At 35.5% G+C, this 27,546-nt stretch overlaps 1 protein-coding gene across 3 annotated transcripts in view; it reads right to left on the reverse strand.

The window, feature by feature from the left end:
* Positions 1-27,546, reverse strand: part of LOC110812908 (spatacsin carboxy-terminus protein) — an 85,104-nt gene that overhangs the window by 21,124 nt on the left and 36,434 nt on the right. For 2 of the 3 annotated variants that reach the window (XM_088222177.1, XM_088222175.1), the window contains 8 exons: positions 24,473-24,872; positions 24,216-24,385; positions 23,777-23,947; positions 8,244-8,435; positions 7,562-8,122; positions 7,415-7,474; positions 6,979-7,307; positions 6,064-6,484 (listed from right to left, as the gene is read on the reverse strand). In XM_088222177.1, coding sequence (XP_088078303.1) covers positions 6,064-6,484; positions 6,979-7,307; positions 7,415-7,474; positions 7,562-8,122; positions 8,244-8,435; positions 23,777-23,947; positions 24,216-24,385; positions 24,473-24,872 — 2,304 coding nt within the window. The remainder of the gene's footprint in view (positions 1-6,063; positions 6,485-6,978; positions 7,308-7,414; positions 7,475-7,561; positions 8,123-8,243; positions 8,436-23,776; positions 23,948-24,215; positions 24,386-24,472; positions 24,873-27,546) is intronic. The other variant, XM_088222176.1, reaches the window with a different exon arrangement.

Genomic DNA, 27,546 nt, shown 5'->3' on the forward strand with positions numbered 1-27,546 from the left:
GAAAAAAAAAACGGTAGCTAGAACCTCCATAGGACTATAAAAGTTTAGCACCTGTGATAGTAATCAGTTGATAAGGTGATTGTCAATTAAAACAACCACCCCCAATAGTGTTTTCGCACATAATTTTAAAACAAGAAAAAATAGTAAGTGGTAAGCAAATAACTATTGTTCCGTTCTACAACTCTATTTTGCTATCAAATATACACATTGAAATATTTATAAATAATTCACTTACTATGAAAGAATGAAGACACTATTTGTTTAAAGTAATCACGAGTATTTTAAAAATCATTTGATTTATACAACGAACTAGGTTATCATATTGTCAAATTAGAAAATAATATGACTAATTTCATATTTGAATTTTAAGAAAAAAGCGAGGTTACTCTAGTGTAATAAAAAAGAAACAAATCATCGAGTTCCAGAAATATTAGGAATATCTAAGTGTCTCAAATATCATTATGAATCAATGTAAAAAGAAGATTGCTTCTTCTATTATTGGAGGAAAAAATTGTATAGTTGTGTTTTGCTAATTTGCATACATCATAGTATAAGTTTTCATTATTGGAGTCAAAAAAAATAAAGAGGGAAACATAATCTTAAAGATAGAGAAACAAGGGTGTCCTATTCTTTTAGATAGATTTATATTTTATTTAGAGAGCTGGTGGAAATGGTGGTTCGTGATGTCTCAGGTGCATCTAGGAAATATAATCTATTCTAAGCTTCGGTACATGCAATCATCATTCTTAAGTTCTAGTCCTAAGTGGGTCTAACCTGTACCTTTAGGTGTTTCCAAACATTCAGGTAAAGTTCTCAAGTGCTCAACTTTTGGCTTGAAATCACTGAGATCTATAGCTTATTCTTCTTCTCGAGGGTGCGCTATAAATTCCTATTCCTAGGACTTTGGTGAACTATTCTTGTATTCCCACTCTTTACTAGAGGTTCAAGATTTAATCTCAACATCTTTTCTTGATGTGCCGTAGTTTCTCACAAATTTTTATAGTACCAAAGTAAGACCTCTGAATCCTAAAAAACAAAATTTCTCTCTCATCAATAACTAATATGAAACAATCATGACAAAAATCAATAGCATCTCTTGAGTCACATCTCAATCTAATGAAATTATTTCCATCAAACAACCTAAATCAAAAACCATTCAGATTCCGATTATCAACCACAAGCTAAACAGAAACAACTACATTCAATGGTCTCAATCGTTCAAAATGTTTATTTGCAGAAGAATAAGAAAAGAATATCTCATCAAATAAGTCATCCAATTGAGTGCCGACAACCCAAAGTTCTAAACTTGGAAGGCCGAGAATAATCTAATCATCTCATGGTGAGAATTTCTTATTGTATGGAAGGGCAAAAAAAATTTGGGAAGCAACTAATGAGTTTTACTGGAGTGAAGAAACCATATTAGAAATTTTTATCTGTTGAATCTAGCTTCCATGACTTGCAACAAGGATATCTATCTGTAACTCAGTACTACATGTTTGAGAAATTTGCGTGAAGCTATCTAAATTATGTAAAATGGTATAAACAAATTTCTGAAAAAAAAAAAAAAATTTTAAATTTATCATAAAATTGAATAAAAATCTAGATGAATAATAAGGAAAAATACTCTGAATAAATCCATTACCCAGTATTCATGAGGTTTTTTCCAAAATAAAGAAAAAACAAAGCAGAAAAAAAGTAATGTTGGGAGATTGATTCATAAGCCCCACTACTAAGTAAAATTTTGCCTTGCTGCCCGGACTATTTCCCAACTCACACAAGCAGTAAAGAAAGGGAAGGACTTAGGGTGATCATTGTAGAAAACTAAGTCATTCTCGAGACAATGATGAAAAATTCGTTGAAAACTAATTGATTTAAAGGCCCCAAAATCAACCACAGATAAAGAAAGCAAGGAAAATCACATCTCTATTGATGAAATTATTTCCGCTAATGAATCATACTCATTTAGTAAAGAGCAGATAAAAACCCTCCAAAAAATGTTCCTATATTAAAACTCTATTAGTAACAACATAAGATTTGAAACAACTGATACAAGCAAAGGGGGACAACTCACACTAAATTACATGAGATCTCATGACCAAGATATAACTCAAACTCACATGGAAGACCAAATGGGAGTTCATGGCTATATGAGAAGTTACATGGAAGCTCATGGCTTCATGAGCTCAAAAGGCCACAATTTAGGCCTTATAAAGCATGGAAGTCACAGCTTGTTCCATTTAACTATAAGAAAAGATTCAATTCAAGCTAAACAAAGCTTGTATAGAGATAAATCTATGACGAGTCCACTTCAAGGTGCATTTAGATTTTATGGATGGAGTATCAAAGAACATAGGCCAATAAACTTAAGAGGGATTTCCAAGATTATGTCAAGGGTTAGATCCATGAAAAGGAGTTTTGGGCCAAGCTTTGAAGGCCCTAAGAGGGGAAAACCAAGCTCACCAATTCCAAAACGATAATTCCTTTACTACTGCTAACATTATTTTAGGAAGTCAAAATATTTGCATCATTGACTTAGGGGCATGCGACCATATGACCAAGAATATAATCTATGTAATGAGAACTTCATAGTAAAAATAGCGAATAGATATCACTAAAAAGTGGCTGGAATTGTTGATACCCCCATCTAACAAAAATTAACCTTAAAGGGAGTACTTCATGGACTTAATCTAGATTTTAGCTTGTTATCAGTAAACAAACTTACCTAAGATCATAACTGTATTACTAAATTTCTTCAAACCTATGTGAATGTTAAGATTTTGATTATAGGATACGATGGGCAATGCAAAGGTATACTCTGACCTCTTTCTCTTAAAGGATAATGGATCTTTCAAGAGACAATCTCATAAGCACTATGTATTGGGTCTCAGACAATCCAACTTATTTAAACAACTTTAGTACAATTACATTACGACATTATTAGGATACTCAAACTTTGTATACCTTCAAAAATTGTTCCCTTCTTTATTTAGAAATAAAAATAAAAAATTTTTTATTATGAATTATATCAATAGTGAAAACATACTCGTATTATATATCTCACATTGCCCTATAAAGCCTCTAAACTGCCTGTTGTGGTACATAGTGATATCTGAGAACTCAATTGTTAATATAATTAATACTTTTTATTTTAAAAAAATAGTAATACGTGGAGACCATGTAGAATCAACAATATTATCGGTATTAAATGATTTATATCCTTTGTAAATGATCATACAAGAATTACGTAACTATTCCTCATGAAAGAAAAATCATACATTAGCCACATATTCAAAAAAGTCAACAATATAATTCAAATTCAATTTCATACAAAAATACAAATGCTAAAGACAAACAATGCAAAAGAATACTTTAAAAAAAATTGAGTATGTATATTAAAAAAGAAGCAATTGTTCATCAAAGTTCATGTGTTGGTACTCTCCAATAAAATAGGGAAGCCGAAAAGAAGAATAGAAATCTCTTGAAAGTTGTTTGTCCCTCATGTTAATAATTCAAATTCCAAAAATTTTTTGGGGAGAAGTTGTTCTATGTGCAACTTATTTTATTAATAGAACGTCTTCCCAGGTCCTTGAGTTTCAAAGAAAGTAGAATTAATTAAATGTCCTCCTAAATCTTGCTAGATCAAAGAAAGGAATCTTAATTTCTTAACGAAAATATGTGTTGAATCTTGTAATGGAGACTGGATTGCTTGGATGCAAGCACGTAGACACAGCATGGATCCCATTATTAAACTTAAAAGGAAAGTTGATAGTGCTCCAATTAACAAAGAAATATACCAATGTCTAGTAAGTAAATTGATTTACCTCTCACATACCAAACCATATATAAATTTTGACCTTAGTGTGGTAAGTCGATTTATGACTAACTCAGTTGAAAAACTTATAAAGATAGTGTTTCAATTCTCAAGTATCTAAAACTAACAATTGAACAAGAACTATTTTTCAAGAAAAATATAAGTCAAAAAATTAAAATATACACTGATGCAAACTGAGCTGGTTCTATAACTAAGAAGATGCACATCTGCATACTATACATAAGTCTAGAGAAACTTAGTTACTTGGAGAAGTAAGAAATAATCAGTGGTATCCAGGAGTAATGCTGAAGTTGAGTTTAGAATTTTAGCACATGGTATCTATGAAGGATTTTAGCTACAAAGAGTATTGGGTGAAATGAGAATTCTCTCTTCCAAATCATTTCAATTGACAAATATAGCAGAGAACCTAGTTCATTATGTTTGAACTAAGTATGTGGGGACTGATAAACACTTTGTTAACGAAAAGATGGAGTCAGAAACATTATTTTTGCGGCATATTCAGTCTTGTCATTAAATTGCGGATCACCAAGGCATTACCTGATAAGACGTTAGAAAGAGTGAGTTCCAAACTTGATTTGCTCAATATCTTCAAACTAGCTTGAAGGAGCATGTAGGAAACCGACTTCTTAGGGATGACAAATCTTCTTTGCCCAAGACTTGAACTTTTATCTTATCAAATTTTGGAGTGCAGCCAACTATGAATTAATACGTGACCATCTCCAGAAACTGTTTCAAACAGGCTACATCCTTATTGTAGTCCATAGTAAAGCAGCAGTACTGGTCTAATTTCTGCCACCAGATTTTTAGTAGATTAGAATACTCTGTTACGGATCTGTTTTCTTTTGTATACTAAGTTTTTTGATGGTCAGGTCATAACGCTGGGCCACATCTTTAACCTTGAAATATTCTTTCTGACTGCTTCCCAGATCTCCTTAGCAGTAGGAAGGAACATGCAGGCATTGCTTATTTCTAGTGATATTAAGTTCTAGAGTCAGACAATTATCATGAAGTCTTTCTCATCTTAGGCATTAGAACTGTCGGTCTCCCACCTTAGGCATGGCATCAAGGATGTGATTGAGTTTCCCTTTTCTCTTGAGCATAGTTCGGATCAATTGTGACCAATTCAAATGATTCTTTCCATTTAGGAGATAGGCTACCTGAATTGGTTGAGATTCACTATTAGTTTGTGATGAATTTTCCATTCTGGATTTGCATCAGTAACTTGAAATGTAACAGCTAACATAATTTAAAATTCTTCAGGGCCATTAAAACCGGGCAGCTATGTAACAAAGGCACGGCTGGAGGGATGCACGATGTGGCTAGTGCTTGGCTGGATGCAGACACACAACTGGAATGTGCGGTTGGATTAGCAGAGACAGTTGGGAGGCAGATATGATTGGAGGCAGGTGTGACTGGTTGGTGTGCAGAGCTGCAGGTGGCTGTGTAGCTGGTGCGTGTGGCTACCCGGGTGGAAGAGGTTGGTCTCACGGCTGCTATGAGGCGCTCTTGCCAGTGCATAGCTACTACTGTAAGCAATTTGGCTTCCTCTAGTGACCAGCTATAAAGGACGACGGTGATGATAGTGGTGCCAGGCCATGAAGGCTGACCCATGTTTAGGGTTTTTGTATTTTTCTTATTTCGGCAATGAACACCCATTAGGGTTTGTAAAAGAATTAGAATATTTTTCCTGAAACTCTAATACCGTTTAAAAGAACAAATATTATGTTTTTAATTGAATATAGGGCCATATATACACAGTTACATTTATTTCAAAAAATATATATACACAGTTTCATACGTCTAAGAAAAGAAAATATAATTAGTTACATGAGAGACTATATTACTTATATACCAGTTACCCTAACTGCATGTAGTGTGCACTTCCCAACCAATATTAAATGGAAATATCTGTAAAAATAATTTGATAAGATGAAACAGCAAAATCCCCATATTGGTGCAAATTCCACTTTTCTAAATAATCATTTTTATTTAAATTTACGATTTGGCAATCATATGTTGTCTTGGCCGAAGAAGAAGCAGAAATAGAACTTGCTGCCTGCCTCTAGAAAATATTAGGATAAACATAATTCCAAGAGAGTTCCTCAGAGGACAGGTGGTTAACTTATTCCATCGAAATGGAAAATCAAGAGATAATAGAGAGCATGCATTATCTCCCAGCTTAAAATCCATTAATATGAAAGGAAATCAGGGTTTAAAGCACTGTAACAAACCTGAAGAGCACGGATGAAAGGCAATAAAGCACATGAAGGAAGGAACATTTCAAAAGACCTTAGCAAAGGCAAAAACAAGTGTTGTTCACAAAGTACTGCAACCATCTTGGACAGAGAAGCAGGCCCATCACCTAAATCACTTGCAACACTATTATGCTCACTGAATTCTGTTTTCCTTTGCTCTGTGGAAATAATGCTTTGTGCAGTAAATACTCCGCCACGGGAAGTACTTGCACTATCAGATAAGGGAGGCAAGGAATCAACTGGCTCCATCAATCGTCTACGTTTTGGAGTCTGCCGGTTGTAACGGAACTGGACAGCTCTACAATCTGCTGGCAAGGAATTAGAGGCTTCCACAGCTGATGCAACATTCTCGGCGATCTGAGAAGCTATGTCATTCACCTTGATCGATGAAGTTTCCCTGCGGATAATATGTTAATTAAATCTAAGCATTGGCAGTATAACAAAGCACTTAGCACCCACAAATATTCAATCCAAACCGAATAGAAGATTGAAATTGACAGAAAAGCTGGATATCCAACTTGACAAATGTTAAATAATAAGACCTAAGAAGCATGCTTTCATCTTCAAATAATTGCGTTAGCCTGGCTGCAGTTTCATTTTAAGAAAAAGAAATTCAATTATGTGAGTGTGTGCGTCTTATGAAAACAAGCACAAGTAACCCATGCAGAAGTGATCAAATACCAAAGCTTAAGAGAAGCAACACAACAAGGTTCAAGTTTGGTACACATAGAGCATCCTGCTGCAGTTGTAATGGTTAAAAAAAAAACCCTTATGAAGCATGGTTTACCTACAAAACCACTTAACTCTGTGGCTTGCTTCAAGTTTTAATTAAAAGGAAATTAACAGCAAAAATAATATAATAACCATCCCTTGAACTCAAATATGTCTAACCTGGCTGCAGTGATCTCCAACCATACAGTTAAGCAGGACATTGGAGACACATCTGGAAAGCATGAAGCAATTATTGCCAAAGTAGACCATGACAAGTCTTTTGCATTTATCAAGAGAGCCTCTCCTGGGTTTTTTTGCTTCTCACAATCTGCCAAAATTCTAAAGAGTTCAATTGGGATGTATTCGTTATCATCAGAGAAGGAATTTCCGGTCCTCCTTTCCATATTTTCTGCATGCACTGAGAAGCTAGCTTTCTTTTTTGATTGCATGCCTTTCAAAACTGTTAGTATATGAATTCTGAGACGACGATCACTAAACTCCTTCGAGGCCTGAACATTGGATCCCAATGCAATTTGACACAGTGAAAATATTCTAACAAAAAAGATTATCAAATTGCACCGTAACCTTTTTAACTTGAAAAGGAAAAGTGACTTACAACTTGCATGACAATGTCAAAAGGGTATCCCCCAATCTGAGCTTCTGATAAAAATCCAACCTTCAGAAGAAAATGAATACCATAAAATTAGAGATTAAAGAAATAGCTTAGAACCTAGAGAATCAGGGGGAAAAAATAGAAACATACCCAGTCATTATCTCTTGCCAGCAAAGCAAGGTATTTGGTGCTGACAGGAAGTTGATGCATCTGACAGAAATTGGTAACTAAACTCCACAGTTGGCTTGCTGCTTTTTGTCCATTTCTTAATTCAGCTCCATCACCATTTCCACTTAACAGCCAAGTCCCGCATGTCCTTCCACCAACCAGTTGTGGAAGACTAGCCTTTTCCAAATGCAGTAGAACAAGCATGAGAGCACGACAAGGTCGTCTATTAGCAATTATTTTTGGAGCACCTTTCTGGTTGAAACTGCCTACAGTATCTTGGTGAACATATTCATCTGCCAGTGCCTGAGCTAGATATGCTACTATATCACCTTCATGGTGTAGTGAATGAAATGCAGAACCCTTCCCCAAAACTTGCTTAGAAATGTCACCATTTTGAGTACATTGGTAGAAGGAAGATATCCGCCTCAAGACAGCTATGTCTACGCGAAGCATGCTGGCCGATAGGCCACAAAGCTCAAGAAGAAAAGCACATGAAGCCACAAACACGGAATCCTCAAAATGAGTAATTGCAACTGGCATGACCTAGAAGATCAAGCGTCACAGGTGTCATAGAAACATCATTTGTCTAAAACCTCCTTGCACAATGCTAAAATAACAGAAAAATTCAAACAAGGGCCCTTGTACTTAGATATCTGTCACTTACAAATGAAACAAGAGATTCTTCACTTTGTGTTATAGGTGAAAGTAGTATCTGGACATCTGATTGAACGTTTGATTGGCCATGCATCAGAGAATCTTCCAATTTAAGTTTTTCAATCCTAAGTCCAAGTAGGCGATTAAAAGCTGCCAATGCACGTCCACGATGCAAGTGGTGCTCAAGACCAAGTCCAGTTTCCTGATTCAGTGAAAGATACATTTTTTTTTTAAATAAACTCAGTGCAAGATACATAAACTATTTAAATGTCAGGGAAGTAACAATAAACCATATAGCTGTTTGTAAAACCAATGTCTCTATAAAAGCAACAAGACCCCCAAAACAGTGGAGAGAAAACAAGAGGAAAACATGCAAGAACATCTCAGAATAAAGTTTATCTAAGCACGACACTTAACCAAGCCTTTGGTTCTATACCTCAGAAGCCAATTGCAGTTGGACATTTAACTGCACGAAAACAATCTATCAGTTGTACTTTTAAAAAAAATTGAAGTCACTAGCTAACAAGCTTCTTCTTCTTGCTTCTCTAGTGGATTTTAATGTTCATAGAAATACAGAAAGTGATTGTCAGAGCATAATTAAGGCATTAAGTCTTCGATAAGAACCAATTTCACTCCAGGGGATGTTGGAAAGTGTAACTATGAAAAACTAAGATAAAAGGTATAATAGGAAAATATACCTATATGTAATTAATTGTAAGTTTTATTTCTTGAATAAAAAAACATGTATATATAGGGTTGTGTTATTTAATAAAGTAAAAAACTTATTCTTTTACATAATATCAGAACTTTATGAAAAAAATATTTTATCTTTTTTCCAAATCCTAGTCAACTTTCATCACCGAAATAAGAAAAACCTTACAGAGGCCAGCCTTCATAATCGGCCATCACTACCATAGCACCACCACAACCACAATCGGCCTTCGTAGCCAAAACCACTGTAGGCCCTGCTCTAACAACCACACACCACAGCCCTTTCTGCGAAATGGCGGCAGCCAGACAGCCACCATGCTGGCCCCGCACCAGCCACAGCCTGCTCCAACCACGACTGCACCAATAGCTCGCTTGACACTGCACCCTGCCAACCCTGCTCCAGCCACAGCCACTCCAGCCGTGTTTGCTCCAGCCGCACCTGCAACAGCAGCCATAGTCCACTCATTCACTTATTGCAGCCTACTTCAACCTACGCAGCCCTCTGCAAGAGCACCTGTTCCGACACTAAACAAGGCCTCCATTGCCTAGATACTTCCTTCAATCCTATGTGAGGTCTTGTCACAAACCACGAGCACTAATCCAAGCATAGCCAATTTACAAAATATTACCAGAGAATTATAAGAAATTCAGGCAGCCCATTGTCTGAATGAAAAAATTATTAGAAGTGGTCACTGCTGACCAACACAATACTCAAGAAAAAAAAGAAAAATCAGCCACATTCTGGACACTAGACCAAAACCGGGAGACCTGCAATTTAATGCACGAGATGAAAAAGACTCAATTATAATAGCTTGATTCTGACACTTAATGCTCCCGGAGATAATCGATACACGTAGTATAAGAAATGTTCAAGAAGTAACTCAATAAACTTATTCCAAAGGTTAAGATGCATCTTAAATCTATAATTTGATAATAAAGGCTTGGTCTATAAAGCAAGGAAGTAGATTAGCGACGGAATATACCAATATCCTAAAAGGCCGGTGGCAGAAACAAGACCAATATCATTTGCTCAACATGAAGCCGCCCTAAATAAAAGTGGAAAAGGATAGAGCATATTAATTCCAATTTTGTCTTAATGCAAAATTCAATCAGGTGTGAGTTCAAATACTTGAGAAAGAAGAGATCTCATCACCTAACAAAGAAGGATTATGATGGTACCTCAGTCCACTGAAAGCTCAAGTATGATAAGCAAGGGCTCCAAACCACGTGAAAAGGCAAAGGAGCCGACTCAACCTAACACACCAACAGTAGGTAGAGAGAATAGGGACAACTGTGATGTACCTTCTGTAAGAAACTAACATATACTAAGAAAATATGTTGAAAACTCCATGAGCAGCCCATCACCTCCAACAAAGACCGGGTTATAAAAATACTTCACCAAGGCCCCAAGGCAAGCACATGTGGCCACCTAATAAAAGGAGGAGAAGGCTGTTAATCTCAGCTTCAGAGCAGAAATCAAGTGTCGAAGGACGATTTGAATCTTTATAGAAACTCACAAGTACAAGTTTATTGGCACGTACAAGTATGTTTTCCATCTCGTATGGATTAAATGCCTCCAATAAACCTTCTGGACTATCTTGGATTATAGATTCAAAAGCTATATATCACATTACCAACTCCTATAAGTACTTTAACACCTATATGTCGTGTCCCAATAATAAAAAAAATAGCTACTACTTGTGGTTCACTAAACACCGGAATAGGAGTTGGAAGCATAAAGATTAGTCTCCACTCTACACTCACTTATGTACTTCATGTTCTCAAATTATACACAAATCTAGTTTTAGTGACCAGATTATCACATGACCTAAATTATATGTGATTTTTTTCTTTATCTTATTGTGAATTACAAGATCAATCCTCAGGAAGGATGATTGGATATGCCGAAGCAAGGAACTAGTTGTACTTCTTGGATGCACCTAATATGTCACAGTCCACTCTCATCACTAGTACCTTAGACAATATATGGTTACACCACAAATGATTAAGATATCGTTTTTTTTCTATCCTTAAGATTATGTTTTCCTTCTTATTTAAAGGTTCCAATGATGGAAATTTAAATTGTGATGCATGTGAACCAGCAAAACGCAAAGGTGCGATTTTTCCTCCAAGTAATGGAAAAAGCGTTTTTCCTTTTACATTAATCACAGAGATATTTGGTGTTCTCCAAATATTCCTGACATTTCTGAAGTTAGATGGTTTGTCTAATTTATAGATGATTCTACTCAAAAAACCTGACTTTACCCAAAGACAAAGTGAGTCATGCCTTTCCTCCATGTTATTATATGATCAAAACCAAACATTATCCTCATTTTTTCCATTGTGAAAAGTGGTTCATGAGTATTCCTATGCCTACACTCCAAAACAAAATGAACAGGCAGAACAAAGAAGCGGCCAATTACTTGCTACTACTCATGCTTTCTTGCTCCGAAACTATATACCTAAACAATACTGGACTGAGATTGTTTTTACTGTCACCTATCTTATAAATAGGTTACCATCTAGGGTGTTGGAATTACAAAGTCTTACAGAAGTAGTATCTACCTATTTTCTTGACGAAAGGGTCCAAAATCACCTTATCTCTAGCGTCTTCAATGTATTGCTTATGTTCACATATCAATATCTAAGGAAGAAGCTTGATCCAAGGTCTATTCAATGCATGTTTGTGAAGTACTCTCAACATAAAAGGGATACAAGTGTTATCACACTTCTACCCAAAAAATTTTATATATATGCTAATGTCAGATTGAGACCACACTTTCTTCAGCCAACCTTATCTTCAGAGGAAGCTTGTATCAGAAGGTAAACACTTATTACTTTTTGATATCCCACTACCTTTAAATATTACATTCTCTCAGTTACCCAAAAAACAGAAAATGAATTCCAGATGCACCATAATCCAAAAAATGAACCTAAACCAATAACTTTATAGGACCCACAATTTTCTCAGGTGTACTTAAGGAGAAAATTTTGGATCCTAAATCAAAGTAAGTTCAAGCATCTGAGTTGAGTGCTGGGAATAAGGTAACTTTTGAAAAGCCTTTTGTCTTCTGATATTAGATATACCCATTGAACCCAAAAAAAAGGATTAGGGAATATACTAAACATCAACTCTACCCTATTTCAAATTTCGTGCCCTTTACAAATTTTTTTATCTCACAAAAACTCCAAGAGTCTAAAAGCAGTATCCATTCAATGAAGAAGCAAGATGAAGAATGTTGTAGTAACATCTCGTGTAGAATCAAAATTCTGCATAATGACTCAAAAAGTGTGAGCTATTATGATTGAAAATGATTCTAGAAATCTCAATATCAAATAGGATGATCCCATGAGACTTTATTATGACAACAAATCATTGATCAATATTGCTTACAATCCAATACAACATAATAGGAAAATCATATTGAAGTTGACAAACATTTTATAAAGAAAATACTAGACAATGGTTTGATATATATATATCATATATATGTCTATCAGCTCACAACTTGCGTATACATTGACAAAAGGCTTACGTAATCCAACATTTTAAAGAATCACACCAAACTAGAAACAGACTATATTATTCACCAACTTGAGAGAGAGTATTAAAAAATATATATTATATAAAACTAGGATAATGGTATAATAGTAAAATATACTCATATGTAATTAATTGTAAGTTTTCTTTCTTTTATTAAAGAACATGTATATATAGAGTTGTGTTACTCAATAAAATAAATAATCATTCTCCACGAGATAACATATCACCCCTTCACTCAAGGCATGGGGTATATATATCACCCTCTCACTTAAGGCTGGAAGCATACAATTGAACAACCACTCTATTTCCAATGAAGCCAACGTGATTTCTTATAATCGAAACCTCAATTTTTCTCGTATTCTCACTTCACCATGATGTCCATAATCTTCTTCCCTAACTAGAGAGAGAGAAAGAAAAATTAAAATTAAAAAAATATAACATTAAATATATAACTGGATCAGGTTCAGATGAATTTTTGTATCTTCGAACCCGTACCTGCAACCGACCTGCCTTGATGAAAGGAGTTAAACCAAGCTGCACCAATTTCGGTTCAAATTTACCAGGTTATAGATTTTTTTATCATCCTTAATCCTATGGGGCAATGTAGTAGATGAGTTCAACAAACTTAGACAAAAAAAGACTATTGTAGAATATCAAAAGATGTTTGGGAGTTGAGGTTAGTGATCCTAAAAAGCAAACCAGACCTAAATGAGGCATATTTCATCTCAAACTTCATCAGTAGCCTAACTGATAAGCAATCACCCATGATCAAGTCATATAAACCTCATGCCTAAATAAAGCTTCTAAATAAGCCCAACTACAATCTTGAGATATTGAAGCTATGCTCCAATGTTAAAAAACATCAACCAAATATCTTCTACTACCATAAAACGCATATATAATAACTAAATATCATCACCACTAGAGCTAATAAACGCCATTGTTACAATCAACCCCATAATACTAATATACATAACAAAAAATGTTGCCTCTAACGCTAGGGTGGCCTAACGACTGCAACAAATGTGGGAAGAGGTACTTTCTAAGACATTGATATAAGGTAAGCCAAATAATGATGCTGGAAACAGTGGGTCAAAAAGAAAAGGAGGACCAAGACGAGATTCAGAAGGTAAAGGAATTAAAAAAACAAGAAAAGCTGAAGAAATTGGGGAAAATCTCACTGCAAGCTGTGGAAGGCCAAAGCTTGAATTGCCGAAGTATGGGCACAATAAACCCCAAGCCATTACTATGGACGATGGGAATAACCATACCTTCATGGATGCTAAGTGGCAAGATGGTATGATGCGCGATTAGTGGAAGCACACCCCTGAAGGTTCAAAGTAACCAACAGACAGAGAATAGTGAGCCAATATATCCCTGAACTCAGTTGGATAACACAGAAAAATATGGTTCAAATTCTAGTTCCACATGTTAAAGTTGAAGCACTAAGATGTCATATTGGGTACTCATTGGATGAAGAAATACAATTTACTGGATTTTGGACAGAAAGTGGTTATACAACGAGTGTCCAGTAAAGCAGTCTCAAGGAAATTATCAATGAAGAGGCACCAAGATTAGTGGAGAAAGAATGAAAGAGAACCAGCAATATAATATACTCGATTCAATGCATAGAAACCCAAACCCTAAGTAAAATAAATTTGAATTAATATGCGGAAGTATATAATAACGTTTCGGTTTACATTTCTTACACATAAATTTGAATGCCCAATAAAATTATGAAAATATTCATTTTATAGCGATTCATAAAAAAAAAACGAAAAAAATATATGAAAATAATAAATAAATGTTATAGGGAGGTTAACCTCTATTAGCTCTTAATAGGGTCCAGAGGACACCTACTCACAGTGCTCCTATTGATTAGGATCTATATCTTAATATTCTTAATCTGAAATAGTTAATAGGGGTAGATAATAATATAACACTATTCACCGATACGGAAACTGAAGGTTAGTAAAAAATACATAAAACGACTAATTGAGCTATTAATTTAAATAAATTTATTTATCATAAGAAAAATTATTTATTGCATACTTATTGTTATGAGATTTCCAAAATCGACCTATAAAGACAATAACTCAAATAACATTATGATTTCTCATACAAGTGACCAAAAACAACAACTTTTCTTTTTATCTCCTTACTGGTACCTCTGGGGGGTCCATATGGATATCCCCCTATGCGTGAACCCAATATCTAAACTTATCAATTAACCGTCTGTCCACATACCCTATCCGGTATAAGCACCAAAGATGTCATCTCTTAATACCCCGTCCGGTATGAGGGTGAACCGGGCCGTCTCCATACCCTATCCGGTATAAGCAACAAAAATACTATCTCTCGATACCCCATCCGGTATGAGGTTTCCGTTCACGATAAGATTCTCTATGTACCCGGTCCGTCCACTATCTCCCAAGAAATCCAGTAAGACAACTATTTATTAATTCACATCATCAAGCAATTTTCTATTTGTATATTAATTTCACATTTCACAATCAACCGTAAATCACGCAAAACAAGCGATATATGTATCAAGAAAATACAACTGAATCATTTAACTATTTCAATATATTATCATGTATATAAAACTGTACAAGAAAATAATCAGTTAAACAGAACAAATAAATAACTAACCGATTCCGCCTCCATTAGTGAATTTTAATTATTTTTAAAATTTTTTAAATTTCACAAAATAGCATATTATTGATTATTAAGCTTCAGTTCCATTACAGAAAATAGAGTGAGCGATTCTTATCCGAACAATGTCCGAAATACCGTATTTTCTACCGTGCCCCCTAGCGGTCTCCGGATTTCCTGAATTTTTCTGCCGAGATTAAACAGGCTTCATGTATCTAAAAAATTACTCCAAAAATCCAAATCGGTATTAAAAATTCCTTCAGACCAATTTCGGGATTCTGGCACGGTGGCAGCGCGTGCACCGGCGACGGCACCGCCGCCCACGGCAGCGGTTTGTCTCGGCATGGCCGTTTTCTGCAAATTTAAGCCATTTTCGGTAGACTTTACACGTATCCCTGCAAAAAACACGTTAGCGAGTTTCGGTTGGTTAAAAAAAATCAAGAAACTGAAACTTATCGGTGGTGGGGTTTCTGAGTGCGGCAGCTCTGCCGGCTCTCCTTCGCGGCTGGGATTTCTCCTTCGATTAACTTACAAAAAATAGAACGGTGAACACAACGGTAAAAAAATCACAATAGACAAGAACCGAGAAAGGGCTCATAAGAGTAGATTGTGGGTTTTGGGCGGCGGCGGCCACGCTGGGCTTTGCTCGCCGTTTTCGGCTCACCCACTGTTTGTTTTACTCCGATATGGCCACAAGGGTACTCGGAATCGAATTCCGAGCGGGTAGAAAATTTTCACCTTTTTCGGCAGTCGGAAGTGCCTCCGATGCAGCGGCAGTCAGTGATCGGCTTCCTTCTCCAGCGTCTGTTCCTTCTTCCCCGGCAGGGGACGCTGGCAACTAGAGTTCGGGTTCCGTGTAATATGAAATATTTATACCTATCTCGCGTTAGTCTAGGTCGTCCATCGTGATTGATCCCATCCGTCCGATCACACATTAGGAAGAAGTGAATCTGCACCATTAATCGCGATTAATCTCGACTGTACGATCACACCTAAGGTGGAAATTGATCAAGGTCGTCCACGCGTGCAGGATCGATCCTGAGCTATTAGCTGCGGGGCACGCGGATCACCAGTGTAGCATCTTTCGTAGCACCGATGTCAGTGCGCCTGACCACGCAACGTGCTCCGGTTTGTTGAGGTTGCTAACTAGGCGGTCATACATGGCCGAACTTTTTCTATTTGCACTTTAACTCCCTGTTTTCAATTTTTCTTTTAAAAACACCCCCGAACTTAAATTTTCAGTCCTTCCCAAAATTATTTTTAATTTCGTTCTTAGTTCATTTTTTCTCAAAAATTCAATTAAATTAAAATAAACTAAAATTTTTTAATTATTTATATATATATTTTATAATTTATAAAATTATCCTGAGCCAATTTTCGGGCTCTGGTGTTACACAATGCCTACAGAAAATAAGCATTAAAGAATGAGGCACTTCAAATCTTGATTCATCAAGGCATTTTTTAAGAGCCTAGTTATCTTACCTCACCAAGAAAACATGACCATACTATCCCATTACTTCTGGGAGCAACATCAGTGAACCTTCTACCCTACAAGTAAAATTTATCAAGTGGTAGATAGTTCTATGACTCGACCAAGTCATAACCCATTTGCCTCCCTGGAGCTATTAATTAAAAAGAAAGATGGAAGTTGGAGCTCTCGTGTGGACTATAGAGAATTGAATGTCACTACAATTAAGGAGAAGCTAACAATACAAGAATTGATGATCTCTTGGATGAGGTACATAGGTCATCAATATTCTTTAAAGAGGATTTGAGGGCAAAATACTGCGAGATCAAGGTTAAGCAAGAAGACATCCAAAAAACCACGTTTGAACATACCACAATCACTTTTAATTCAAGGCCATTCGGCATTAAAATGCCCCAGTCACCTTCTAATCCTTAATTAACCACATCTTTTGGTCCTATTTAAAGAAATTCGTACAGGTCTTCTTTGATGATATACCGGTACAATTTAACAAGCACATTTTTCATATTTGAAGATTGTGATCTAAACATTGCAGCAGCACTAATTACCAACCAAGAAGTCCAAGTGCTTCTTTGGCCATGAGAAAGTGAAGTAACTAGGCAACTTGATCACAACATAAGGGGTGCAAACAGATTTTTCAAAGATAGAAAACCAGGCCAAGGCCTCTTAACCTAAAGGATTTCTTGTGACTTACCTAAAGGATTTCTTGTGACTTACACGATACCATAGGAAGTTTATCAAGAACTATGAGTCCATTAGAAAAATGGATCTTGTTGGAATTCCTAGGACAAAAAAGCATTTTAAGAGTTTAAAAGAGCAATGACCACTGCTCTCGTACCTCCCTGGTTTCTCTAGACTATTTATTCTAGAAGCAGACACAAGTGACAAAGGGATAAGTGCGGTTCTAATGTAACAAGACAAACTAGGGGCCTTCCATAGGAAATCTTCGAGCTTAAAGCACCAATCCTTGTCAGTCTACAGAAAAGGAACTATTAGCAAGTCGCATGGCAGTCACTAAGTGGAGACATTATTTAGAAGGGAGAATGTTCATGACGAAAACCAATCAGCAAAGTATCAAACATCTATTAGAACAACAAATCCCACGCCATCATTGAGAAGAAGGGGATAACAAAGTTCTTAAATTTGAATTATAAAATCCAATATAAATAAGGCAAAATGATAGTGAAACGAATGCCCTGTCCAGAAGAGAGCTAGGCAACAAGGAGAAATCACTAAAATCACTACATCTGCGATTCCCTCTTGCATGCAAAATATTTGACAATCCTATCAGGAACATGGTGTGGTTAACAAACTTATCATGGAGTTATCCATCACACCAACAACTAACTCTCCTTACTCGTACAAAAAGGTGTTGTTAAGATACAAGCACAAGCTCTATATAGGGGAAGGAGGAAAATGGATACAAAAGTTACTCAAAGGTTGCCATTATTCACTCTTAAGGGCCAGTTCAAATTAAAGGGGACCTACAACAAGTTGAAACAAGGCTTCTTTGGGCCAAATATGAGTCAATAAGTCATAGAGTGGATAAAAAGATATATAATACTAGCAAGAGCTACAAAGGGATACAAATGCATTATGTATGTAATTTATAGCCCTTGGCAATCCCTAAACAGGCTTGAACATATATCAGCATGGACTTCATTAAACAACTCCTATATCCATAGGGGGAGATACGATATAGTCGTGGATAGATATATGGTCTATGACCATCTCTCAGCCCTTGTACATCTCTTCTCAACCAAAAAATAGCACGACTCTTCCTGGAGAAGGTGTGTTCACCAGCTCTTAAAGAAGTAGTTGCCGAGAACTAAACTACACATGAGCATTACTAGATGGATAGACAGAGAAACTAAATGAATGCATCACAAAGTACCAAATATGCATGATTTCCAAGAAATCAAACTCTTGATCGCTGACTTAGCCTTGCAGAATGGCGATACAATAGTACGAACCACTCTAGTCTGAAGATGCCCCCTTCTACGGCCCTCCACATTTACGTGACACCTTTATTGATGAAACAAAAAGAGTGATAACCTCTTCGGCCAATTTGGAAGAATGGATAAAAAAAAGGGAGGTGATGAACAAGGTACTGAAAAAATAATTGTTTGAGGCTCGTAACAAAATGAAGTACTTTGCAGATGCCAAGAGGTCAAAGAGATCATTTGCTTTGTTTTTTTTTTTTTTTGAAAGACCATTTTCAGTAGGAGACTGGCAGATAGCAAAAAGGGAGGTGATGAACAAGGTACTGAAAAAATAATTGTTTGAGGCTCATAACAAAATGAAGTACTTTGTAGATGCCAAGAGGTCAAAGAGATCATTTGCTTTTTTTTTTTTTTTTGAAAGACCATTTTCAGTAGGAGACTGTCAGCCCCAAGTTTTGTGGGCCTTATTAGGTGGAAAAGAAGATCAAAACAATAGCCTATATACTAAATTTACCACCAGATTTTGGGATATTTATTTCCATGTTTCAATTATTAAAAAGTATGAACACAATTCCACCACTACTAGTAACAGGTTCCTAGTCACTGACTCAAAGGCCAAATTACAGTAGAACCTAAGTGCATACTGCAAAAAAGAACCATTCTCTGCTGTGGCAAACTATTTGATCAAGCCTAATCCAATGGTTGAATTTGTGGACCAGAAGAAACTATATGGGAGGATCAGACATTCTTAAAAAGAGGTTCAATACTTAAATGTTGAGGACAAGGTTCTTGTGAAGGAGCAGACAGATACCAGGAACAAAGTAATTCTGCAAGCTAGATCAGTTAAGTGAGTGAGTTAATATTTCCTTTTGTTTGAAATAACAATTGCTCTGCTGCATCTAGATTTAGTAGGATACAGATTGAATTGTCAGGTACAGTCGTACTGTTAGGGTTGTTATTGTGATGTGTCAAGGCGGTACCAGTATAAGTGTCATAAAGGGATGATGTACCAATCAATACAGAATCTAATGAAAATATCACATATTCTGTCTTAAGTTTTCTCCTACTACTCTTTCTCAATTTTTCTGTTCTTCCAGCTTACTATTCTTCTTCCTTAGTTACTCCTTACCTTAAGTATTCTTCCAGTCAACCTTGGCCGCCTAACGAGTCAGTCGCCTGACACAGTTTCTCCCTCTCCAAGCCTTGAACTGATTCGTGACTTTACTTACAAAAATATTCAAACTATGCCACCTCCTCCATAACAAGAACCACCACATATGCACCCAATGCAACTTTATTGATTAACAATGATTCCACCAAATGTACGCCACTTGATGATAGACCCTCCTACTTCACCAAAACCAATCAAAGAGTGGAACCAGGTTATGGCTTGTGAAATCTAAGCCATCCTTTCTAATCACACTTTCCATCTTGTCCCACAACCTCCATGTAAGAATATTGTATACTACAAACAAGTGTACTACATCAAAAGAAGCTATGTTATGTGCATTGATTTCTACATAACACAATTAGTTGCTAAAGAGTATAATCAACAAATCTGACATGATTAATACAGAGACTTTCAGCCCAGTTGTTGATGCAAAAAGTATCCTTCTCATGGCAAGTGAGTGAAGAAGTTTTCATGTCTCAACCCTCAAGTATCTTCAATCACAAGCACCCTAACTACGTGCAAAGATTGAACATATCACTCTATGGCCCTAAATAGGATCCTCAAGCCTGGTTCATAAGAGTTCATTTCTTCAACTCGATTTTAGTCCCTTGAAGGTTGATTCTATATATTCATCATGAGGTCAGGTCATGGCAAACTCTATCTGTTTATAAATGTTGATGACAATATTGTAAGCGAATCCACCTTCATTACTTTTATTTTGTAAGCTCATTATATTAAGTCCATGGATTTTTGACATATCAGACATTTAACTATTGTCTAACATATTAGTACCAAAGTTTTATCCATGAGATCGAGAGATGTCTTGTCGCATCTAATTATTGTGAATAAAAATGCCTTTTCGGTAGTAGGCAAATTCTTGATGCCTCCTTTATAGGTAGTTAAGTTTTGGGAGATATTTCCAACTTGACTTTGAGAAAGCATACAATATAGTTAATTTGGGGCTCCTAGATAAGATAGTGGATTAAAATGGTTTTGAGGCCAAGTGGGTATGATAACCCCAAATAACCCCCCCCATCCATGGAAAATGCTCCTTTTTTGTTTTTCCCAACACCATGAAGAGGAGTGAAAATAAGCCCTCAAGGTTTGGAGAAGGAACCTAAGAGAGCCCAAAACTATCAAACAAACAAACCGAAAGTTTACAAGCCATCTCAAAATGTGAAAGAAAAAAAGGTTATGGGCCTCAGCATTTTGGAAATGTATTAAACACCCTCCTAGGAACTAAGCACGACTCAACTCGCGAGCTTAAAACAAATAACTAGTATTCAGCCTATTACAAAATATAAGCCAAACAAAAACCTTAACCCTAGAGGGAGAAACAACCTTCTAACAAGACTCACAAATGACATTATCATGAAATGAAACGTTATAGGTTTAAAAGGCAAAAAAAGATTTGAAAGAGAAAAAAATGGTCAAAAAATATAAAGACCTAATTCTATTATCAAGGGCTTAAGAGGAAATGACTAATTCGAGAGTTGACTCAAACAGAGCACATAAACAACTTCAGAATCATCTATAATTCAATGAAAGAGTAGATCTCAAACAACCTGATTATCAGTTTGGGAAGTGAAATGAGAGATAGGAGTGTTATAACAATAGAAAAGGTTATAAAGGCAAGAAAATAGGGTAGCTAGAATGATGTAGGACAAATTGGGCTAATTTCTACTTAGGGATTTAGAGGAAAATTTTGATATCACACCTAAAGTTTCTGAGATATTACACCTAAGAATTTTTAAACATCATACGGAAGGATTTGATTACATCATAAAATTGGAAAGATTAAAAAAAATTCTCAAGTCCTCTTCATTGGATAAATGAACTTCTTCACAAAGTGAAATTAAGGATGTATCCATATGCTTCCTAAGTAACATTTGTGAATAGGATTAAACTAAGAAATTCTTACACTAATAAGAATAGAAAAACTATTTAGTTCAAAAAAACATATTTGCAAGTTTGTTTTTTCAATTAAAATAACTAGGTACTATTTAGACATAGGATTATATGATTTGTGCTATAGTAACCGTTTGCTCCCATACTGAATAAAATGGTTGATTTTCCCATTTTGAGATTTAAAGACGAAAACTATATCACACCTATTAAAAAAAAACATTATATTCAAGAGTTTAATTACATTATACAACCAAAGCAATTGAGAAAATTCTGAAAAAATCTTTATTGAATAAATAAACTTCTCATAAGAAGTGAGAGTATAAGGTATATATAGTATTCACTAAGTAACATTTCCAAGTAGGATTAAACTACAAAAGATTAATACTAATATGAATAGGAAAACTCAATATATAGAAATAATAATGTTTTAGTTACTAAAATTATAATCAGAGACTCCTAAAAAGTACTTGATGTATAAGACAACGACATCCTCTCTCTCTCTCTCTCTCTCTCTCTCTCTTGTTAACATGTACTAGATCTTTTGCATCGAATGTTGGCCAAGAGACCAGAAAGTGATAGAAGGTTATGTGGTGGTCATGAAGGAGTAGAAGTGCCCCATCTGCAACTCGCGAATGACATAGTCTTACTCCTATCACATGAAGATAGGTTGGTGTAACATATGCTTATGCTGATGCAGGTGTTTGAGTATATCTCAGGACTCCTCATTAATATGACCAAGAGCAAATTGGGAGGAAAAAAATGTCATAGATGATACCATGAGTAACCTAACTGAGGTAATTGAATATGCTAAGTTACTTCACTTAGGCATTCCTTTGAGTGGAGATCCTAAACGTAAGGTACTTTGGTATGGCGTGGCTAGTAAACAGTCTACAAGATTAAAGATTTTGGAAAGGGCACTTGTTTTCCTTAAGGGTAGAGCAGCAATGATTCGGTCATGTTTATCTAGTATCCCAATATGTTATCTGTAATTGTTTATAATACATTAGGGTTGGCTAAGAGATTGTAGGGATGAGGAAGCTCCTATTGGCAAGGCATGGAGAAGAAAGGAGAGATCACTTAATGAGCTGCGAGGTGTTTTGTAAATCTAAAACTTTTAGGGTTTTGGGCACTGGAGGCCTAAAATCGAGGAATTCATCATTGTTGGTTAACTACTCATGATGGTTTCTACAGGAACCTATTTCTTTGTGGCACATGGTAATTAAAAGTATCAATGAGATGTACTGGAGTGGATGAGATGCAGTACCAACATAAAAACCCATGGAAGACCATGAGGCATGGGCTGGATATGTGGATTTAAGCTTGTGATAACAAAATTTCAAGTCTACTTTTTTGAGGTGAGATGCCCATGCAAAGGACCAACCTGTTGAGAACTGTCTTTCTTTAGTAAGATGAAAAAAAGTCAGTGTAAATGGAAGACGCTCTAAAGTTTCTTATCTTTGCAAGGGAGGCTTGATGTGTGGATATTTTGGTTGGAAAAAAATCAAAGACTCTCTAAAGTCTGGTTTTTACTCCCTCTGATTCTCTCAGTAAAGTATCTACTTAAAGGAAAGAAAGAAATATAACATAGGAAGAAAATACTTCTAAATAAATAAACATGGTACATATTTTCATTTTTTCTATTTAATTCACAATAAAATTAATAATAAAGTTTCTTTTAAATAAACTAATGTCCAAATATATATATACACACATATATATAATATCAAAAGAGAAAAGGAAAAGAAGACCTTGCACATGTCCCAGGGCCCAAATCTTATAATACAATAGATTTTGTATAGTGAACTGAACTCAACAGAAATTAATCAGTTGGCAGACTCTCCCTTTTTTCACATGTATACAACTATTAAAGAAACCAAATCAAATCTGATCCATTCTTGATAAATTCAGCCATACACGAAATGATTATTAAAGCCAAAAAGAGAAAAATCTGAATAAAATTAAGAATTAATTTGGTTTGCCCGTTTTCGCTAAACCCCAACTAGAGCAGGAAAATATATGTTAACAAAAACTTTGTTAGATGAAACTGTTTCCCAGTACCTCATACGAAATTGCTGAAATACTCTAGCAAAAACAAATTGAACATTTTAGGCAAAAGAGCAAGTACCTCCCGTGAAGAATCATATAGTTCATCTTCAATATGCCTCTGGATTATTGCTTCCCAGGAGATTGCATTCATCTCAGCATGCTCATCCGAATTTATCGAGAAATCAATATTTCTATGTAGTACAGATTCACCTACAGGAAGGCCTGAAAAGGATTGCCATCCAAGAGGACCCTGTAATATAATACAGTCCATAACATTGTTAACCAATCTTGTAAAAGGAAATGGGGAACAAACTGGAAGTACAAACTGGATAGGAAATTAGAAACGAAAAACTATAGTTCACAAGCATCATGATTATCCAAGGTAAGAATTTTCAGCAAAATGCCAGAAAAAATATATATATATATATATTTTATAGAAAGCTAGAAATGGATTTCAAAGATAAATTGGATAAAAAAAGATAGGACATGATCAGTATCATGCGAAAGAACATATGAACCTGAATATAAAGCTGAACTAATCTCCGCACAGCCTTAGGAAACCAGCACGGGAGCATCTGCAGAAGTGAAGTGTCACGCACAGCAGAGAAGAATATGTTGTCACGCCAATTTAGGTGGTCTGTAAAAGCTGAATTGCCAAATGAACTAAAATGAATTGTGCCACAAGAAACTACAATCACAATAGAAATAAATTTCACATGGTCAAAACCCAAAAAGGGTAAGGGTGGGGTTCAACCAGAGCAGGGTAAGGACTAACCATTTCTCACTCTAGGTCCCAAAAAATTGGAAGTTGTATCTTGACCAAAACATGCAGCTAAAAGCTTGCGCCAAAGTGTGGGGAATCGTTGCAAGGTGGGTCTCAGGTTCTCCAATGTACACTGGGCAGATGAGCTGCTATGCCTGTTAATACTACCACTACTTATACATCTTTGAATCGGTGCAGGGGCATACATAAGAGTTGCTAGAGCTCCCATTTCTCCACCTCCTTCTGCGATGTCATCAACAGTGCAGATTATTTCATCAATCTCTGGAAGAGTGATATTTCTGCCCAGAACTAAACTATGTGACATTATTGAACGTGCATTAGAAAATGAGGCATCATATTCTCGTCCCTTGATCCTAGACAGTAGCAACCATTTTGCCCATTGACAATCCCCCTGAAGATGCATTGCATTGAAGAAAATACAGGTAAGTGTATATATGACACTGAAGACAACAAAAAATCGCAGATAACAGGAGAAAAAACAAGAATCAGGTGCTCTGAGCATAAGAGCCCACAAAGCGAGATGGGTTACATAGTTACTTCCTCTTTTTGCAATTTAATTGCAGAAAACACAATTTGGTAGCATTAATTTTCTTACCTTAAAACTTACTTCTACATAATCATCTCAAAAGGCCATGAGATTTTGCGTACTCACCAGTTGGTTTGGGTAAAATGTTTTAAAGATGAAGGTAATTACTGGCTTTAGTAAGGCCTTTTTGGCATAAATCATGGATTCTACCTGAATATCAAAATAATGCACAATGGAAAAAAGGAAAACTATTTCTGTTTGTTTATCAAACTAAACAATTATGGAAGGTGTAAATAGTCACTAACTAAGCTAGCATTGTCTTATTTCAAAAAGTCCAATAGACTAAAAAAGAAATATGGATCAATCCTTCAAATTCTTTTGTTTCTAAAATTGTCAACAGTGGTATCTTATGTGATGAAATGAAGCTGCATGAACATCATGAAAATTCTCAAAATCCAATTGCTCTCATAGTATTGGCTTTTATATGACGAAAAATTGCATGAACATCATGAAAATTCTCAAAATCCAGTTGCTCTCATAATATTGCCTCTCCAATAGTTCTATGAATAAAACCAAAGAAAAGTAGACCATGTTCATGCACAAGGAATTATTAAGCGTCTACTTCTTGTCTGAAGGCCTTTGACTTTTCTTATCAGATGAATAAAAAATTAGAAACTGAAAAAAAATGAAAAAAAAATGGCCGATTCATGGTTAGTTCACTTTACAAGCACCTTACCTTGCCTAATGACCTAAATGATGGGGCATTTCCCTTCAAAGATATTTGGAAAGCAAATGCTCCCCCAGAATTGCCTCCTTTGCTTGGGAGACAGCAAAAGAGTGGATTTTTGACAATTGACAATTTAATGAAAAAGGGAAGAATCTTAGTGAATAGACGTTTCTTATGCAAAGGTGATACCGAAAGCTGCAATCACATCCTGCTTTGGTGCCCCTTCTCTATCAAACTTTGGTCACTTGTCTACAACCTAATGGATATTGATTGGATTATGGCGGGTTCTATTTGTACGGAACATTTGGCTTGGGAAGCTTTGCCCCCTGAATTCTCCTGCGGCACGTCTTATTCCCTTATCTATTTTCTGCATTCTTTGAAGAGAAAGGAACAATAGAGCTTTTGAGGATAGTTAAGATTCCTTTATAAATATCAAAGATAGATGGCTGCACTATTTTGGCTCCATCTTTTTGGGACATAACTTACATACTCTTGATGATTTAGAAGCAATTATTGATATATTCATTGACATGTAAATATATTTTGTACATGGGTGGCTCTCCCTTGGAGCCTTCTATCCACATACTTCTCTTTTATTCCAAAAAAAAAAAAAATTAGAAGACAACTGTGAGCGGGAAAGAAACTAAATGGAGCCAGAATTTTTTTTTTATTTTTTTCAAGAAAAAAGTATTGTGTTAACTATCTACCATTAAACTCAGACTATATTGTCACAAAACCAGAATATATTCCCATAAAACCAGAAAATATATATTTTCCTTTTTTGCATAACTTTTTAATTAAGAAGTAAATCTCTTGATTATTTGCCTTTATTCTTGTTACTACAAATAGCTAATTCCATGTGTAGGTAGCTAGTATGCATATGTGTGTGAAAAACCATATGAATATCAAGAAAACATCTTCCACTCCTCTAGCTTCAATATCAGTTTCAACACAATACCTGAGCTAGGCCCATGATTACTGCTTATTCTAGAAAACAAAACCCTTCTAACATCCAACTACTTCCTTCGTAGCTCCCTAAGGCCATGCGCCTTTGAAGTCAATTCGAACTTTGCAATATTTCCTTTTCCCCTTAGGTGCAAAACCAGTTAGATTCTTAGGCTTTCTTTTTCCTTTTTTGATAAAAGAAGATTTATTAGGAAGAAAGAGCACAACTACAATGTATATCCGGAGGATAAGGAATCTTCCCCAAAGAATCATAAAAACAAAAAGGAAAAAGAAAAAAACCATAACAAAGTAATACCATCCTATAAGCAACAAACGATATCATTCCAACTATGATGAAGTGCTGAAATACTAGTGTTATGATAGTGTCTACGCCTTTAGCCCAAAAGATAGCCAAAAAAAGTAGACTCCTAGGTTTGTTTTGTTTTTCTAAATAAAAGAAGAAGATTTATTATGAAGAAAGATGACAAATACAACATATACCCAAAGGATAAAGGATCCTCCCAGAAGAATCATTAAGAAAAAAAAAAAAAATTATGACAAACTGTTAGGTATTTTTTTCTTTATAATTTTTCCTATAATGATGTAATTAATTAGTAGAATTAATTAAAATTTCTACAATAATGTAAATTTCTTTATTTGTAGATAAGAATTATGTATATATACTTTTCTCGTAATATCACAACTAGAATGAGAAAATAAAGTAAATAATTTTTTTTCTCTAAAAATTTATATGGTATGAGAGCCAAATAAGGCTAATTCATGGTCATAATTTTAGGAAATTTTTCAAACTTTAGATAGCACAAAAGGCTGAATTAGTACTCAACTATCAATATTTACTCTGACCAC

Source organism: Carica papaya, chromosome 6 (genome assembly GCF_054855325.1).
Source record: "Carica papaya isolate Zhongbai chromosome 6, ASM5485532v1, whole genome shotgun sequence".
NCBI classification, from domain to species: Eukaryota; Viridiplantae; Streptophyta; class Magnoliopsida; order Brassicales; family Caricaceae; genus Carica; species Carica papaya.